Source organism: Ascaphus truei, chromosome 2 (assembly GCF_040206685.1).
Source record: "Ascaphus truei isolate aAscTru1 chromosome 2, aAscTru1.hap1, whole genome shotgun sequence".
Taxonomy (NCBI): Eukaryota; Metazoa; Chordata; class Amphibia; order Anura; family Ascaphidae; genus Ascaphus; species Ascaphus truei.
In genome coordinates, this window is record NC_134484.1 from 8338727 (window position 1) to 8358326 (window position 19600).

At 52.8% G+C, this 19600-nt stretch overlaps 2 protein-coding genes across 2 annotated transcripts in view; one reads left to right on the forward strand and one right to left on the reverse strand.

Moving 5' to 3' along the window:
* Positions 1-19600, reverse strand: part of ARHGAP39 (Rho GTPase activating protein 39) — a 346600-nt gene that overhangs the window by 257848 nt on the left and 69152 nt on the right. The window contains exon 2 of the mRNA XM_075581235.1: positions 12281-12715. Coding sequence (XP_075437350.1) covers positions 12281-12715 — 435 coding nt within the window. The remainder of the gene's footprint in view (positions 1-12280; positions 12716-19600) is intronic.
* The window catches only part of LOC142475500 (fucolectin-6-like), a 406232-nt gene that overhangs the window by 179923 nt on the left and 206709 nt on the right, over positions 1-19600 (forward strand). The window lies entirely within an intron of this gene.

A 19600-nucleotide genomic window follows, 5' to 3' on the forward strand; every position in this document is an offset into this window, starting at 1 on the left:
TGATCAGATTATACAGGAAAGGGAATCACTGGGGATCATTTTCATTAAAGAGGAGGATGGATGAGAAATGCTGGTGGGCAGAGAGAGAAGGCCGCGGGGAAGAGTAACAGAGGGAGGGTTTAACGGGGAAATCCCTCCTAGGACCAAAGTGAGTTCCTTCCAGTTACCTGTTTAAGGCGTCTCACCTGTGTAACTGATAGATTTGGGGAAGAAAACATGATACTTACAGGTGTCACTTTGTATTTCTTTTTTTAAAGTCAGATGTTGGGTGGAGGGGGGTGTGATTTCCTTTGGCTAATCTCTTTTGCAGGATGTTTTTCTGTGTCCAACAAGTGCTTATACAGCCAGATACCCCCCTCCTTATCTTTACTGGTTCTTTGAAAAGGACAGGGTGGGACATGGGTCAAGAAAACACCTCTCCGATCTGTGGCCCCAAAGACATTCACCTGGCCGACTATGTGGGGGCACCCCAGCTCCGCTCATACATGGTAAACCATTCATCAGTATAAAACGGGTTTAGAAACATCTGTTTCATGTCCTCGCAGCACCATCAAGCCACATCTCTCAGCTACCCAGCATCCCAACAAAGCTCCCCTTATGTCAAAATTCATCCATCAAGCTACTCTCTTGGGCATTATCAAATCCCGATGACCTGTTTGAATTCATCGTCTTCCCATAGAGGGACTGATATTTCAAATAAAACTTACCCACATAATAGCTACCCGCCTATCTAAGCTATTGCGACAAGCTTAATAATATCAGCTGCAATCCATCCGACATATACTGGCTCGGTCTCCTGCCCAACCAAATGGGATTCTGGATTCTACCAGTTTGTCCAATCCCCTCTATACCCGAAAGACTAGCAAGCCAGCCTCTTCCATCATTACCCAACACAAGATGGCGGTGCCCATTTAATACGTTCACCATCCCGCAAATTCACTTGGCTCACCAGACACGCACAGACTTCTTCCCGCGATCGTCAGCCTCTGACCGCCATGTTTTTGTATACGCGGTTGGAAAACTTTCCCTTAGATAAATGTCCTTTGGACACACTTTTCAGGCCTTGCCCACGGTGGTCGTCGAACCCTCCCCCAAATCGCTTTAAATACCATCCTGCCCCCGTCCTCAGCCCGTTTAGATCGTCAGTGATCAACACCCTCCTCTTCTCCATTTTGTATTCTTAAGCTGCTAGGGTAGGCCCTCTTTTCAGGCCTAACCAGTTTATCGCCCTGGCCAAACATTCCATATAACGGCAGCCTTTCTATTCATAGGGCACACAAACGCCTCCAATAAGAATCATTGTAAACTGCATAAAAGTTGTTAAACAATTGCGTGGTTTGACGCTCTGGCGCTGTCACTATGCGCTCCCACGTGGGACTGCATGTTTAAAGCACTCATAAGGGAGAAGTGGCTCAGTGAGTAAAGACACTGACTCTGGCACGGAGTTAGGGGAACCTGGTTCAATTCCCGGTGTCGGCTCCTTGTGACCTTGGGCAAGTCACTTTATCTCCCTGTGCCTCGGGCACCAAAAACATAGATTGTAAGCTCCCCGGGGCAGGGACTTGTGCCTGCAAAATGTCTCTACGTAAAACTAGCAGCGCTATACAAGCACATGCTATTATTATTATTATTATTATTTGGGGCCAAGAAAAAGCTTAGCACACACAACCTGCTGACGGGATTCATTTCTCCAGAATCAATATTAGAACTGAATACTACAGCCATGTGATGGTTAAAAGAAAACAGAAATAAATTCAGTTAGGATAAAGTCTACGTTAAAAACAGCGCATTAAGCAGCTATAGTGCAGAGGCAGCAGGGGCATAACGGCGGGTCCCGTGCGTAATTACACATGTAGAATAAGGCTGAGGTCCCAGTGCCTCCGCTGCACGCGCGCCCGCGAGGCTGGCGGCGCGTGCAGCCGATTCCCCGGTCTGCAGTGAGCTGCAGGAAGAGAGACCGGGGGGTAGAGGGAGTGACGGGGGCGCGGCCATGTGTCACCCGGCAGGTTCGCCCTCATTGGCTGAACCACCGGGGGGGGCGTGGCCTAGCGCTCTGTTGCGAGTCCTGAGAAACTCTCGCCACGGCGCTGCAGCCCCCCGTCGCAGCGGGCCCGGCGCCATTGAGGGGAGGGCTCTCGTCCCTGCAGCGTCCGCCACAGCGGGCGCTGCAGTAGCAAGCGGGACCAAAGCCTAACACTAACAGGCTCACTCAGGACAGACAGATGGAAAATGCCAATATGTTTATCTCAGTCTTTCCATTACAATATGTTCAGCTCGTCCACATCTCTTGGTTAACTGTAGATAATTTGTCATAAAACAACTCATCTATTATCAGCCATCATTTAACAATGGCCTCTCTTTTTAATTCCCAATTATCTTTACTACAGCAATATAAAGGAATTGTTCACTTAAATTGTACCGCTACACCAGGGTGTGGCCAACGCCAGTCTTCAAGGGCACAGGCCAGGTTTTATGGATATCCCTGCGTCAGCACAGGTGGCTCAAGCTGTGCTGAAGCAGGGATCTCCTGAAAACCTGGCCTGTTGGTGGCCCTTGAGAACAGAGTTTAACACCCCTGCTCTACACAATTATTTGTTATGGTCTAATTGACATAGTCTTGTTTATCCAACGGTTGGGGTTGGATGGAAGATGTTGCAGCCAGCTAGTTGCTAGAACGTTTGTAACTATTGCTGGACAGAATAGATGTCGGCGTTCCTAGATATGCCGAGTGTTCGCGCCCGATGGCCTTTCTGTTTCATGCTGAAATCAGAAATAAGGCTAGGGAGAGATCAAACTCATTCATCAACAAAGAACATCGCATGGGCCCAACAAACACTCCTCCATTGTAGAAAGACAAGGAGACCAAGGCTGGGTCCATGGTGACCGAGCGCTCGCGTCCGTGCGCGTGACGTCACCCACGTTTCAGCTGCGGCGATTTGAGGCCTGGGCAGACGCGACGGGGAGGCGTGTCGGGGGGCGTGGCCGTGATGTCACGGCAGTGGTTCGCCCTAATTGGGTGCAGAGCCATCAAATCTGATTCCTCGCACGCGCGGGCTATGGCGGCAATCATTGCCTTATGGCATTGTGTGAAGGTGCCGCGAGAGCACTCCGCCGCGCCGACCATGGATGCCGACCCAACAGATGGGTACCTAAAAGAACATGTAAAGGTGGACATCCCGAGGAAGAGGAACACACTCAGATTATTGAAGATGGAAGGGTCAGAAAGATCCCTTTAGAATTAGGCTGTGTCCATGCTCCCGCAGACCGCACAGAGGCGTGCGAGGTCACCCGCGTTTAGCGGGAGCGGTTAGATGCGATGGGGGGCGTTATGACGGTGAGGGGGTAAACAGGCTCACTAATAAAGGTCAAGCCCACTTGGTTGCCCCTGATCCATGTTTTGGGGTCTGGAGTGTCAGCTCTTGGGCCTGACTGTTATATATGTACTGCCGTGCATTGTATGTAAAATATACGACATTAAAGAATGTGTGTGTCTTTTGCCTTCCCAGGAGTGCTAACCAGTGGAGATGCTCAGGCTATGAGTTTCAGGGGGGACTTTGCGGCAAAAATGCTGTCGGATTGTGTCTAGCTAGTCGGGGTCCAGAGATACTGGCCACCCCAAAAATGTATCCGGGAGCCGAGTCAGATTCCCGGGTACATGTAGACACCGACCTCCCGACAAAGTGCTCCCTGGAAAGCAGTTACACGGCTCACTGTCAGGATGCCCTGCTTCAGCACAGAACAGAAAGGGAAAAGGGGGCATAGGGATACGCGTATCCCAGGTATAGTCAGGGGCCCCTGGTTTAGGGGGAGTCCTCCGCAGTATATGCCCAAACACCAGGACCCGGTATAGGGGTTCGGGGTGTCTCCAACATATCCATTGCGAGAGTGAAATTATTTCTAAGTCCAGCTTCGGTACATTAGAAGCAACTCTGAAACTTAACCCAAGCGGTTTTTAATGCAACTTTTTAGTAAACTTATACGAAGGTCTAAAAGCTCTGAAAATTAACGTGCGCGTCTTTTCAGTAGATCCTAGGGGATGAGGGACTTAGAAGAATTTTGTGAGATTTTTATTAACATGGTGTATAAAGGTATACAGGCATACCCCACATTAACGTACACAATGGGTCCCGGAGCATGTATGTAAAGCGAAAATGTACTTAAAGTGAAGCACTACCTTTTCCCCACTTTTGATGCACGTACTGTACTGCAATCGTCATATACGTGCATAACTGATGTAAATATCGCATGTGTAACAGGCTCTATAGTCTCCCCGCTTGCGCACACCTTCGGTACAGGTAGGGAGCCGGTATTGCTGTTCAGGACGTGCTGACAGGTGCATGCGCGAGCTGCTGTTTGCCTATTGGGCAATATGTACTTACTCGCGAGTGTACTTAAAGTGAGTGTCCTTAAAGCGGGGTATGCCTGTATGTGCTTTATGCACTGTATATGAGCTGTGGAATTTCCAAGTCCCTGGTTCCGTGAGACCAGATGGCCACCAGGCTTGGTGCCACCGAGTCTGCTTGGGTCCCGGACTTGAAAGTCTCAGAGATGCTAAGTTGTTAGGGCGAGTTATACTTGAGTACCCCATGACCTGACATGAATAAGGGATATCCGGTAAGCATTTGCCCGTCCCCTGAGGAGCCGGGCAAAGCAGGGGGTTCAATATGCCAAGTGGCAGAGGTGCCCGGTTGGTGCATGCCCCTTTGCAGAATCGAAATCCGTGCCTGCCCAGATTCAGGGTAACGGCAAATCGCTGATAGGCTGGTGGAAATATTCCCACGCTCTGATTGGTTGAGCTATTCTGTGAATGGGACTGAAATCATATAAGAAACCTAGCAGCCAATCAGCTCAGGAGATTCTAAGCGCCAAGACAGCAGCGGCAGAACTGACCAAAAGACGCTCTGTGAGAAATAGACGCGCGCCGGCTTCAGGGATTTCAAGGCCAGACATTTTCTAAGTCCCACTTTTCAGGAGCCAAGTTCTCAGAAGAGAACGTAGCGGCCGCGGCTGGAACTACACGCCGAAGAGAGTACCAGGACGTTTGGTACTCGCTCCCGGTCAGGGGATTTCGGCACCTCCAGAGAGGAAGGACCGGTGGCGGCAGAAGCTGCACGCCAAAATCAGTTCCAGGACTTATCGGGCTTAGTCCCGGTCGTCTCAAGGACTTTGTAAAGACTTTGTTTTCTGTGCTATTGTAACTAGGGAAGGTTAGTTCTGTAGCCCAGACCCCCAGTAAGTGTGTTTCCTCCTGGTTATGGTAACTCGCTGTGTGTGCGTCTGTTTCTATGGAAACAATGACACTTTGTTTACTTCTTGGTTTTGCTCAGTGATATGATCCCGGTATAACGGTGTAAATCCTTGGTCTCCCGTGTCAGGCGTGTCTAGGGGCGTGGCCGTGACATCACGGAGCTGGTTCGGCCTCATTGGGCAAACCGCTCACGTGACCAGGCCGTCGTGCTGTGGAATCAAATGTAACGGATTGTTCGCACGCTGTCGCACGCGCGGCCCATGGCTGCGATCATTGCCTTAAGGCGTTGTTTTGGCGCCTCCGCGCGGTCTTCGGGAGCATGGGCGCCACCTTACAAGCGACGTAACAAAAGCTGCAACTAGGATAGCGAGATTTCAGAACGTAACGAGGATCGCAAGAGAAATAATATCAGAGACTTCTATTGTTAGAGGTTTAGTAGCACAGGAATAATGCAAAGCAGGGGGTGGGGGGAGGAGGGGGAAGAGGGGCGGGTGTGCGGGAGCTACATCACAACGGGGCAATTACAGACATCAAAATCGTGAGGTTTTATAAAAGGGAAATTATAATTATTAGTAATAGGCCGCATGTTCCTGCCTAATGAGCGGATTAGCGGAGGAAGAATAGCAGCTAGGAATTTAGATAAAGGTAATACAGTGATTTAGGTTTTGCAGACTTCCAACACGGTGACACTCAGGAGGTTATAAAGTAGCAAATAAAGGCGACTGGTTCAGGGTGACAGTGTTTGCCCCACGACCAGGAAATAATTGAAGAAAAGGTGGTAAGGAGTGATCATTAAAGCTGCAGTTCAGTCTTTTTTTTTTTTTTAAATGTATTTTTTTACTTCAATAGTTTCATGTGTGCAATCTCTAATTACCTAAACAACTGTATAGCTGCAGGTCAATTCGTTCTCTATGTATTGATAGGTGAAATTTCGTGACATAATTAGAGCTGGCATATGTTTTTCTTCTGCTTCTGTCTGTCAGTGGAAGCTCATGAATATTCATGAGCACTCCTGCACTGACATGTGCTAGAGGGAGGGCAGGGCTGACAGAGGGGTGTGCCAGGGCTTGTGACAGGACATGAAGGGGCAGTGCCTTAGCAAATGGCTGTTAAAATAGAATACAAGAAAATTGGTCTTTCAAAGTAGTTTTTTTAAAAACAGAAAATGCTAAAAGTATTTTTTCTTACTACAGAACTGATTTATTAAAAAAAACACACATGCAGGATATTGCCCGAACTGCAGCTTTAATAGAACAGATTTAGATTTGCACAGGACTTGGAAATGGCTGAAGCATAGGCAGGAGAGAGAGGTCATTAATGGAACATATTCAGACTGGCTAGCGTTGAACGCGGAGCGTCTCAAGGTTCAGCACGGAGAGGGCTGATTTTTGACTTGTTTATTAATGACCGGTAGACACAGAGAGCAAAAGCCAACGGTACTAAATTAAGGTTACAAAAACCTGGGAGGTGTGTAACTTGTTTGCAGGAGATCTTTGATAAACTGGAATCTTATCTGTATTGAATCTCATCTGCCAAGTAAACAGTTATTTGTTTGTGTAGTAGTTAGTAAGCATGATACTATCCAAACTAAATACAATGACGTTATCTTTAATTGTGCATGCAATGTCTTTATACATAACTAGCTGAGAGACCCGGCGTTGCCCGGGATGTAATGTTCCCGTTCCTCTCTCTCCTCCCCCCTCTCTCTGTTTGTCCCCCATTCACATCAATCCAGTCCCCCCCCTCCCTCCCTCCCTCCCTCCTTTACAGCTTCATGTAGCGTGTGTGCGTCAGTCACTGTGTGTTTGCTCGCGCGTCAGTGAGTCTGAGGCAGAAACACAAACACACACAGACTGACTGACTGACTGACGCACACACAGTCAGTGTGTGCCTCAGTCAGTGTGTGCGTGCGTCAGTCAGGCTTTGTGTGCGCGTCAGTCAGTGTGTGCGTGCGTGCGGCAGTCAGTCAGTGTGTGCGCGCGGGGCGTCAAAGGCAGGGGGGGGCGTCAAAGGGAGGGGGGGGGCGTCAAAGGGAGGGGGGGGGCGTCAAAGGGAGGGGGGGGCGTCAAAGGGAGGGGGGGGGGCGTCAAAGGGAGGGGGGCGTCAAAGGGAGGGGGGGGCGTCAAAGGGAGGGGGGGGGCGTCAAAGGGAGGGGGGGGGCGTCAAAGGGAGGGGGGGGGCGTCAAAGGGAGGGGGGGGGCGTCAAAGGGAGGGGGGGGCGTCAAAGGGAGGGGGGGGCGTCAAAGGGAGGGGGGGGGGCGTCAAAGGGAGGGGGGGGGCGTCAAAGGGAGGGGGGGGGCGTCAAAGGGAGGGGGGGGCGTCAAAGGGAGGGGGGGGCGTCAAAGGGAGGGGGGGGGCGTCAAAGGGAGGGGGGGGGCGTCAAAGGGAGGGGGGGGGCGTCAAAGGGAGGGGGGGGGCGTCAAAGGGAGGGGGGGGGCGTCAAAGGGAGGGGGGGGCATCAAAGGGAGGGGGGGCGTCAAAGGGAGGGGGGGCGTCAAAGGGAGGGGGGGGGGCGTCAAAGGGAGGGGGGGGGCGTCAAAGGGAGGGGGGGGGCGTCAAAGGGAGAGGGGGGGGGCGTCAAAGGGAGGGGGGGGGGCGTCAAAGGGAGGGGGGGGGGCGTCAAAGGGAGGGGGGGCGTCAAAGGGAGGGGGGGGGGCGTCAAAGGGAGGGGGGGGGCGTCAGAGGGAGGGGGGGGGGCGCCTCAAAGGCATGGATTCCTCCCCCTGCATTTCCTGCAGTGGACAGGAGGGGGGGGGGCAGTGGACAGGAGGGGGGGGGGCAGTGGACAGGAGGGGGGGGGGGCAGTGGACAGGAGGGGGGGGGGCAGTGGACAGGAGGGGGGGGGGCAGTGGACAGGAGGGGGGGGGGGCAGTGGACAGGAGGGGGGGGGGGGCAGTGGACAGGAGGGGGGGGGGCAGTGGACAGGAGGGGGGGGGCAGTGGACAGGAGGGGGGGGCAGTGGACAGGAGGGGGGGCAGTGGACAGGAGGGGGGGGGCAGTGGACAGGAGGGGGGGGGCAGTGGACAGGAGGGGGGGGCAGTGGACAGGAGGGGGGGGGCAGTGGACAGGAGGGGGGGGCAGTGGACAGGAGGGGGGGGGCAGTGGACAGGAGGGGGAGGGCAGTGGACAGGAGGGGGGGGGCAGTGGACAGGAGGGGGGGGCAGTGGACAGGAGGGGGGGGCAGTGGACAGGAGGGGGGGCAGTGGACAGGAGGGGGGGGCAGTGGACAGGAGGGGGGGGGGCAGTGGACAGGAGGGGGGGGGCAGTGGACAGGAGGGAGGGGGCAGTGGACAGGAGGGGGGGGGCAGTGGACAGGAGGGGGGGGCAGTGGACAGGAGGGGGGACAGGAGGGGGGACGCAGTGGACAGGAGGGGGGACGCAGTGGACAGGAGGGGGGGGCAGTGGACAGGAGGGGGGGGCAGTGGACAGGAGGGGGGGGAGTGGACAGGAGGGGGGGGGCAGTGGACAGGAGGGGGGGGCAGTGGACAGGAGGGGGGGGCAGTGGACAGGAGGGGGGGCAGTGGACAGGAGGGGGGGCAGTGGACAGGAGGGGGGGGGGCAGTGGACAGGAGGGGGGGGCAGTGGACAGGAGGGGGGACAGGAGGGGGGACGCAGTGGACAGGAGGGGGGACGCAGTGGACAGGAGGGGGGGGCAGTGGACAGGAGGGGGGGCAGTGGACAGGAGGGGGGGGCAGTGGATAGGAGGGGGGGGCAGTGGACAGTGACACACACACACACACACACACACACACACACACACACACACACACACACACACACACACACACACCTCAGTTGATGCGCCCTTTCTTTAGTTCCGTTTGGCGCCGGAGGTGGGGAGCGACACCTACCTGTACTTCCGGGCGCCGCCACCGTCTGACTCGGCGCCGCGAGGGAGGAAGGGGAGCCGCCATCTTACGCGCCGCGTGGCAGCTGCGGGAAGCGAGGTGATTTGGAGCGGGGAGAGGTGATTTGGAGCGGGGAGAGGTGATTTGGAGCGGGGAGAGGTGATTTGGAGCGGGGAGAGGTGATGCCGCTGGGGAGGGGGAAGAGGTGATGCCGCTGGGGAGGGGGAAGAGGTGATGCCGCTGGGGAGGGGGAAGAGGTGATGCCGCTGGGGAGGGGGAAGAGGTGATGCCGCTGGGGAGGGGGAAGAGGTGATGCCGCTGGGGAGGGGGAAGAGGTGATGCCGCTGGGGAGGGGGAAGAGGTGATGCCGCTGGGGAGGGGGAAGAGGTGATGCCGCTGGGGAGGGGGAAGAGGTGATGCCGCTGGGGAGGGGGAAGAGGTGATGCCGCTGGGGAGGGGGAAGAGGTGATGCCGCTGGGGAGGGGGAAGAGGTGATGCCGCTGGGGAGGGGGAAGAGGTGATGCCGCTGGTGAGGGGGAAGAGGTGATGCCGCTGGGGAGGGGGAAGAGGTGATGCCGCTGGGGAGGGGGAAGAGGTGATTTGGAGAGGGGAGAGGGGAGAGGGGGGAGTGTGTGTGTGTGTGTGTGTGTGTGTGTGTGTGTGTGTGTGTGTGTGTGTGTGTGTGTGTGTGTGTGTGTGTGTGTGTGTGTGTGTGTGTGTTTGTGTTTTATTTATTTATTTTTTTGGACCTTTGGCCCGTCACTCCGCCTCAGGCCAATGAGAGGTGTGGGGGGCGGGCCAAGGGGGTGGTGTGAGTGTGTGAGGCCAATGAGAGGTGTGCGGGGGCGGGCGGGCCAAGGGACCAATGAGATTGCCGCTAGGGACACCGGACATCCAGCAGGCAGGCATGCATGCATGCATGCAGGCAGGCAGCCAAACATACAGTGCTTTCACTAATATAGTATAAGATGTATAAGCCTGTTCACTTAATATAACGATGTATTTGTAACTATGTATCTGTCATCATAACTCCCTGCCCAGGACATACGTGAAAACGAGAGGTAACTCTCACTGTAATACTTCCTGGTAACACATGTGATAAATAAATACAATAAGTGTAGGTCAGTCTTTGGTGGAGAAGAAAGAAGACTCATTCTACAAAGGTATATTATCATGCACAAAACAGGGTGTAGATTGGGGGTCTCAAACTCAGTCCTCAAGGGCCACACACAGGCCAGCTTTTATGGATATCCCTGCTTCAGCACAGGTGGCTCAATCAGTGGCTCAGTCTTCGAATTGAACCAAGTGTGCTGAAGCAGGGATATCCATAAAAGCCAGGAGGGGGGGGGGAACAGCACTGAAGAGCGGCGAAGGTAAGGACAGGTTAGGATAGATCCCTCTGGAAAATAGGTATTCCATAGCGTTCGATGGGTGTTCTATGACAACCATTTACAGGTAGTTCTCGCTATCCTACGTTTCACTTTACAACGGATGGCATATCCAACGCTTTACAATGCAACCCTAAGGGCCGTTTTTCGATGCCGGAATGCGTTATCCAACGCCTGAAACGCTCACCGCCACTGATTAACATGGGACTCGCGTTATAACGGTGTCACTAACCAACACTACTTCCAGAACGGATCCCGGTGGATAACCGAGGACTGCCTGTGCAAATATATACAATATCAATACAAATGAACTTGGAAAGGATCTTTTGACACCAATGGCTGTGTATAACTTGACACTGGGTTGTGTATGCATTCCTGGGATCAATATAAACTACATTTACAGTAGGAGTATCTCAGCCGGCAAACTTTAGCAATGGAGAGACGTCTTTGACACAAACTACTTAAAAAAAAAAAAAAGTAATGGTGTATTCAGAAAAACTCTTCTGCCGGACAAGTGCAAACGGTGTATAGCAAGCGCACAGGCAGCGCACAGGCAGCGCACAGGCAGCGCACAGGCAGCGCACAGGCAGCGCACAGGCAGCGCACAGGCAGCGTGTCCCAGTGCTGCTCAGGAGGGGAATACCGTGCATACTAATGTACTCTGCAGCAAGACTAACTGCACGCTCCCTCCCATACTGCCTCGGAAGGCTAAGCAACTGAATACACCAACTGCACGGCTGCCAGGGAGGGTAGTTACTCATTATTTGCAATATGCTGCTGGCCACATTGGAATAAAGTGGGGTAAAAAAATTATTATTATTTTTTTTTAAATCACGGGACATTCATCTAATTTAGTGATTATAAAAAGATGCAGTTACATAGTTACACAGTTACATAGTTACATAGTTACATAGTTACATAGTTACATAGTAGATGAGGTTGAAAAAAAGACGTACGTCCATCAAGTTCATCCTATGCTAAATTTAGACGACAGATACTTTATCCTATATCTGTACTTACTTATTGATCCAGAGGAAGGCAAACTAAAAACCCCCAGTGTCATATCATCCAATGATATCTCATAAGGGGGAAAATAAATTCCTTCCTGACTCCAAGAATTGGCAATCAGATTAATCCCCGGATCAACAGTTAAAACAGAAAGAATGATTTAGATGAAATAGCAGCGTTTCCCTCTGAGACACTTCTGTTGATTTATGTTTGTGCTAAATTGACACGCAGGGCAAAACTTCATATTCTCAGAAAAAATCATTTAGCAAAGAAAATCCATGAAATACTTTAATCAATGAATCCCATTCAATAATTCTACAGATTAACACCAGTAAAGGAAACGAGTGGCCGCAGAAATGTACATTTATTTCTCTGCTGTCACATGTGAATCTCTCGTAGCACACGGCAAATCATTCATATAAGTGGCGAGCCCCTTACTCCCCCGGAGGGTCACCAGACCAAGGCTGCTAGCACAGGCAAAAACACATCTTACCCAGAGAGTCAATTAGTAATGGGGAATGACTACAATATTGATTAGCTCAAAGGCTGCAAGCCATGTTTACTAAGGGAGAGGGGTCTTTTTCAGCAATATTTGGAATGGTCACACTGTAGTTGTCAGATTGACTTTGCTTAACGGTCTCCGCTCACAAAAATACCCATTCAATTAGAGGGGCATCAAAGCCGAAAACACCAATTGATCCCCTAGTAATATGTAATACAGAACAAGTCACTAAATGCATGGAAAACATGGAGCCGTCTGCAACGTATCTTCAAATGTATTACTGTACCTGTCCGATTCTTCTTTCACCACAAAGTAAGGAGCAGAATGCCGATTGGACTTCACTTGCTCCGCACACTTCTCCCCGCTGTCCAGTTCCTGCTCCAGAGACGAGCTGGTACTGCCCTCTCTACTAATATTGCTGCTCCTTCCCGGGCTGTTCTCTGTTGACGCTCTCGGTGACTCTGTGCTCTGCTTCAGTGTCTGGAGCTTGGCCAGTGGAATAATGTCACAGTTTTGTGGCCGGTGCCAGACTGTCCTCTGAGTGCTAGCATTGTAGTAGTAAAATCGAGACGTGTTTGGGTCAAAGAGTTCCCACCACTGGTTCTCATTGGTGCGTTTTATCCTGACCCCAGCAGGCGGATCCCAGACACATTCTCCAGTGATGAGGTTCGCGTACATACACTCCCGCGTTCGAGGCTCGATGATTTCCACCCATTCAAGCCTATATTTAAAAAAAAAAAGATAATTAAAAATGTTGCTTAAACTTTTTTGTGAACGGTTTGATCAGCTTAACATTGTGTGCTCTGTGAACCAAGAAATAAAACGTTTCTCAAATGTAACAATATTTTATAAAAGCGTGCGTTTCAGTAATAAAATTACAATTATACATCACGAAGGGTGTTTGCTAAATACTGATACATCGTAAACGTTAATATTTCTGTAGTGTCCCGAAGCTGCAGAACGATTCCAATCTATTAAATGCACCGACTTAAACTTCCACTGACCCCCATTTGTCAAAATGCAAGTTAACCTTTTCAATGCCTCATGACATTCTTCTAACATTCCCGGCGCGTTTCACCTTGTTTGCTTGTGTCTAAGGCCGGGTCCACTGTGTCGCTGACCGAGCTCATGCTTGAGAGCGGTGACATCACCAACTCTCCAAGCACGAGCGCTCGGCTGTCTGGCATTTTTTTTTTTTAAGTGCAAGCGGGGGGCTCCGTGGCCGAGCAGTGACTGGCGCTGATTGGTTGAGGGTCATGTGACCCTTCAGCGCACCTGAAAGACAAATTTAACTCTCGGCAAGCACCTAGCGCCCGCGAGCGTACGGGCGCGCCTAAGGCTTGTATTATACTAAGTGCGTGCAGCAATGAAAAATACCCGTCTTCCTACGACAGTGTATCCGATGCCAACGCGCGCGCTCGCACGGCAGACAGCGGTGGCGCGGCAGACAGCGGTGGCGCGGCAGACAGCGGTGGCGCGGCAGACAGCGGTGGCGCGGCAGACAGCGGTGGCGCGGCAGACAGCGGTGGCGCGGCAGCTTTGGTGGAAATACAAAGAAATTTGTATTTTCGAGCGACTGCCGTCCCACGTGACACTGTGAGCCAATCACAGTGAGGCCTACCCTTGTGACATCATGGCCATGCCCCCTAGCCGCGCGTCATCATTTGGCCTATAGTCACAAACTGCGCGCGCCCGCACGTGCTTGCTATACGACAAGCCTAAGACTATTCAATCACAACTCCGTGCAGATATTGGTCCTCCAATTGCAAATAAAACAAAGAGGAAACTGGTGCACGGTCTGCATCAGGGGGTCAAGCTTTTTTGGACCAGGGGAACCGGAACCCGCGAGGCATCTTTAAAATCTTGGGGCATCACTGCTCTTCCGAACACACACACCCACGAACACACACACACGAACACGCACGCACACCCACGCACAAGCACACACGCACACACACCCACACGCACGAACACACACACGCACGAACACACACACGCACGAACACACACACGCACGAACACACACACGCACGAACACACACACACACGAACACACACTTTTAATCATTCTAAACACCGCGTTCCCACCCCCTCTTATTTACACCACATGCCTTCCCCCGTCCCGTAGAACTCACTAGCCTCCCAGGCAGCGGCGGATTTGAGAACCCGCCGCCCCAGGGCGCGTACATGTGTCGGGCGCCTCCCACTGCCGCGGCCCTCTATCTCCTTTGGAATCCCAGACTCTAAATGACAGCGCGGACGTCATCAACGGGACGGCGTTGCCACGGCAACACGATGCCATGTTGCCAGGGCAACGAGACGCCGTGTGATGTCACGTTGGGGTATCCGCTGTGTCATTGGACACTGGGATTCCAAAGGATAAGTAGGGCAGCAGCACGGAGGCGGCCGACACGTGCGGTGCGTTCCCATCAGGTCCGATAGGCTCGAGAGCGCGGCAAATGTATACGGGGGCGGACATTTTTGCCGGCCCCGAATTTAGCCGTCCTACGCCTGGGCCTAACGGGAAACCCGCCACTGGCCACAGGACAGTGAGAAATAATACACATTTAGCGCAGGTGCCCGTTATATTGGAGTTTACTCTGACGGGGTTTGCCGGCTTGAATCATGTTTTAATCAAAATATGTAACTAAATATCTCCTTTGTTATTAGACTTGGGAACAAAACGTACAAATCTCCCTAATACATTGCAAACCGAAGGGGAGCTCAGGAATTGTGTATTTGTTTTCTGTGACTACCCAAAAACTGCACCCTAAAGCTGCAGGTCCACCGAGAACCAGCGGGCGAAATACATGTTAGGGATTTACCCTCCTAGCGCCACACTCACAGCAGGATATCGCGATCCCTGCATCGCTGATAAAGGGGAACGGATTCCCCTGGCTGCTCGATCGTGTTCAGCGCCATCTCTCCTAGCTGGAGAATCCAAGACTGCCGCTACGCCATGGGGCCCGCCACACCACCATGGGGGCCCGCTACACCACCATGGGGCCGCCTACACCACCATGGGGGCCCGCTACACCACCATGGGGCCACTACACCACCATGGGGCCGCCTACACCACCATGGGGGCCCGCTACACCACCATGGGGCCCGCTACACCACCATGGGGGCCCGCTACACCACCATGAGGCCCGCTACACCACCATGGGGGCCCGCTACACCACCATGGGGCCCGCTACACCACCATGGGGCCCGCTACACCACCATGGGGCCGCCTACACCACCATGGGGGCCCGCTACACCACCATGGGGCCCGCTACACCACCATGGGGCCGCCTACACCACCATGGGGCCGCCTACACCACCATGGGGGCCTGCTACACCACCATGGGGCCGCCTACACCACCATGGGGGCCCGCTACACCACCATGGGGCCCGCTACACCACCATGAGGCCCGCTACACCGCCATGGGGCCCGCTACACCGCCATGGGGCCCGCTACACCGCCATGGGGCCTGCTACACCACGGGGGCCCGCTACACCATGATGCTCCTAGAGCGCCGGACCCCATGACAAAGTGGCTAACGCACGGGGCCCTCAAGGGGTTAAATGTAGGTAACTGGGGCCTTTTACAAAAAAAAACAAATGGCCATGCAAGTAGGAAGTATTTGAAACCATATGTAATCTTTTAGGGTTTTCAGCAATACAATGCTTGGGCGGGTTCTCCGCCCCTTCCTCGCACGGCTTGGAAACGCGTGTATTTCCGGTCACGGACCCCCTCATTTCCAGTGGGAGAGAAAGGAAATATCTGAAAAGAACTCATTTCAAAAGCACCAACAGAAAACAAAACGCATTGCAATGTTTCACGAGACGCGGGTTTCCCCACAAGGGGCACGCCGCTACCTATAGGCAACACGAGACACCCCGTTTACCTACGCCTACCGCCCGTGGAAATATGCTCGCTGAAGTGGAAGAGCCCCTATATTTATTACACACCCATAATACGTATACTCCGACTGGTCCTTCTTTATATGCTCATTGAATATGAAATATTTGCATCTACCGTGGCAAATAAAAAAAATAAAATGTATCAACCTTGGAAATATTCCAATATTCACGTTTCCCAACTCATTTACTGCACCTAACAGCTCCCCTCCCCTTCGGCATTACTGACAAGGCGTTATTGAGTTTTGTTCCATCCTTCAAGCACGTTCCCGGATTACTGATTTTATATCCATAGAAACGGCGGCTCGGAAATCTCCGACAGCAAACATCTATTTAATTCACACCTCAGAACTCCGGCAGCATTGTAACCATTGCAGGGTTCACTGGAACACACCAAAGACCCTCCCGGTTTGGCAGGGAGGCCGCTGGTACATGGTACACTTCTGTTCGGCTACCTCTGCTTTGCAGCAGAGAATGAAGGAGCGACGGCTGCCGCCGGGTGTGCAGGGCCAGGCATTTACCTGGAAAGAAATTAATGGGGCCTCATTTTTGTATCTGCACCTAAAATAGTGACAGGCACAGCACCCGTTAGGCGATGTATTAGCAGTTCCTTTTTAACAGCAGAGGGGTTCACATTTGCTTAATGCCCCATGGTCTGCAGCCAACAGCACATCCGTGACATTCAAAATGTATAGCAGTGCGACTCGGGGAAAAGGCCAAAACCGACCAAGCAGCACCGAGACTGAAGGGACTCACATTATACAGCCTCCAACACCTATCGTACGCTAGGTCCCCAGTGGCTGCTGCACCGCGCGACGGTGTGCGCGCCGTACACAAAGCACAGCCCTCTATGGGGCAGGCCCCAATCGGCGCGTGATGCGCGACCGCCTTGGCCAAAAGACAAGATTTTTTACATTTGGCCCGGCGGACGAGCATTGGCCACGTCACGGCGGCAGTACATCCAATGAGGGCGGTTCATTCAATCCTCCGCCATGCACCTCCAACACCCCGCCCCCATCGGATCTCCTGCTCTTTAACCGCAAACGACAGGTCGCGGCTGAAACGGGTGCACGCGCCACCAGAAGCAACGGTGTGCGTGCAGCCGTGAGCACCGGGGCCTTAGCCTTAGTCTTTACTCCAAATCTAGGACTGGGGGCTCTGAGGCCCTTATTCAATGATATAAAGACTGCTCATCTGCGTCCGGGACGCTCCGAGCTCCGTTAACATGTTGGCGATTGATCGGCGAAGATTCGGCTCAGAGGTTCACTAAATGGCTGTCAGTGCAGCAGACGAGGACCCAAGATGTACAGTTCGGTGGGGAAGATCATGTGACCAGGCAGTCACTAGATACAATTGGTTCACTGGTAGAGAGAGGGCAGGGCTCAAAAAGGGGTGTGCCAGGGCCTGTTTCAGAAGTGGAAGGGGATGTGACTTTGTAAATGGTTCCTATAGAAACAAAAAATGCTTGTTACATTATAATACATTGAAAAAAGAAATTCAGAGTTGTTTAAAAAAAAATTAAAACTCAGGTGAGCTAGATAAGCCATGTAACTAGCCTGCCCACAAGGAGAGATCCGTGGTCAAGTCACTGCCATTGAAGCGTGGAAACCCGGTTCTAATCCTAGCGTCAGCGCTCATGTGACCTTGAGCAAGTCACTTTATAGACGACTACAATTAGATTGTAAGCTCTGCGGATCAGGAACGCCTAATGCCTGCAAAACTCAACATTGTCCGACCGCTCGAGGAAAAAAAAAAACATGAATCCACAGTTTATTCGTACAGCTGCAATTCCAAATCCTCAAAGCCTAAAATCCTAATAAGTATCTATTTCTAACACCTTCTGTGGCCAATTCCTCCGCAGGGACTTTCTACAGCAGCTCCTTTTCTTGCACTGATTTTGTGGAGCACACGTGGCATGTAAATAAGTTATTGTGAGCGCAAATGTTCCCTTATCTGACCTGTTCCCCCTGTGAGATATACTGAGCATCCTGCAGGAATCAGCAGTGCCATTACCGCCCAGCCCTGTGGAAACTCGGGTATCCTGGGGCGTGCATGGGTATGATGGGGCGTGCCTGGGTGTGATGGGGCGTGCCTGGGTGTGATGGGGCATGCCTGGGTGTGATGGGGCATGCCTGGGTGTGATGGGGCGTGCCTGGGTATGATGGGGCATGCCTGGGTGTGATGGGGCGTGCCTGGGTGTAATGGGGCGTGCCTGGGTATGATGGGGCGTGCCTGGGTATGATGGGGCGTGCCTGGGTATGATGGGGCGTGCCTGGGTGTGATGGGGATACGGACCATGCTACATCTGTATATCCGGGATTGCGCTTGACATTATCCGTCCCCAAAAAGAGGAATCCGGATAAATAAGCCATGTTTGGATGCCAAACAGCTGCTGCTGCAGACACCCAATGATATAGCAAAGCTTAAAGCAATGCTAGTGTAACCCCCTATGGGATTGCCGTCGGTGCTAGTGTAACCCCCTATGGGATTGCCGTCGATGCTAGTGTAACCCTCTATGGGACTGCCATCGGTGCTAGTGTAACCCCCTATGGGACTGCCATCGGTGCTAGTGTAACCCCTATGGGATTGTCATCGGTGCTAGTGTAACCCCCTATGGGATTGTCATCGGTGCTAGTGTAACCCCCTATGGGACTGCCATCGGTGCTAGTGTAACCCCCTATGGGATTGCCATCGGTGCTAGTGTAACCCCCTGTGGGATTGCCATCGGTGCTAGTGTAACCCCCTGTGGGATTGCCATCGGTGCTAGTGTAACCCCCTGTGGGACTGCCATCGGTGCTAGTGTAACCCCCTATGGGACTGCCATCGGTGCTAGTGTAACCACCTATGGGATTGCCATCGGTGCTCGTGTAACCCCCTATGGGATTGCCATCGGTGCTAGTGTAACCCCCTATGGGATTGCCGTCGGTGCTAGTGTAACCCCCTATGGGATTGCCATCGGTGCTAGTGTAACCCCCTATGGGACTGCCGTCGGTGCTAGTGTAACCCCCTATGGGACTGCCATCGGTGCTAGTGTAACCTCCTATGGGATTGCCATCGGTGCTAGTGTAACCCCCTATGGGATTGCCGTCGGTGCTAGTGTAACCCTCTATGGGATTGCCATCGGTGCTAGTGTAACCCCCTATGGGACTGCCGTCGGTGCTAGTGTGACCCCCTATGGGATTGCCGTCGGTGCTAGTGTAACCCCCTATGGGATTGCCATCGGTGCTAGTGTAACCCCCTATGGGATTGCCATCGGTGCTAGTGTAACCCCCTATGGGATTGCCATCTGTGCTAGTGTAACCCCCTATGGGATTGCCATCGGTGCTAGTGTAACCCCCTATGGAATTGCCGTCGGTGCACGTCTATAAGAGGTTAATGAGGCTGTTGTTGCATTAAGCGGTAACCTTTACATAAACGCCCCAGCGCCTCCCACCTTCCAGAGAAGACCCCCTGTGTCAGCCAGAGTGGGCATAGGTTAGAGGGTCCGGGATACCTCCCATGTATCCACGGTGACCTGTTATGTCACCATGGCCTATAAATATTGGGGTGAGACCCCAGGAAGACCCCACGTGACAGCAGAGTGGAAGAAGGTGGGGGTCTCAGTGTGCTTGTTTTATGTAACTGGTGGAAGTGTGTGAGATCAGCTTTCATCCTTTTCTATACCGGGGAAAGTGGCCTCTTTGTGGTAGGGTCACTATCAATG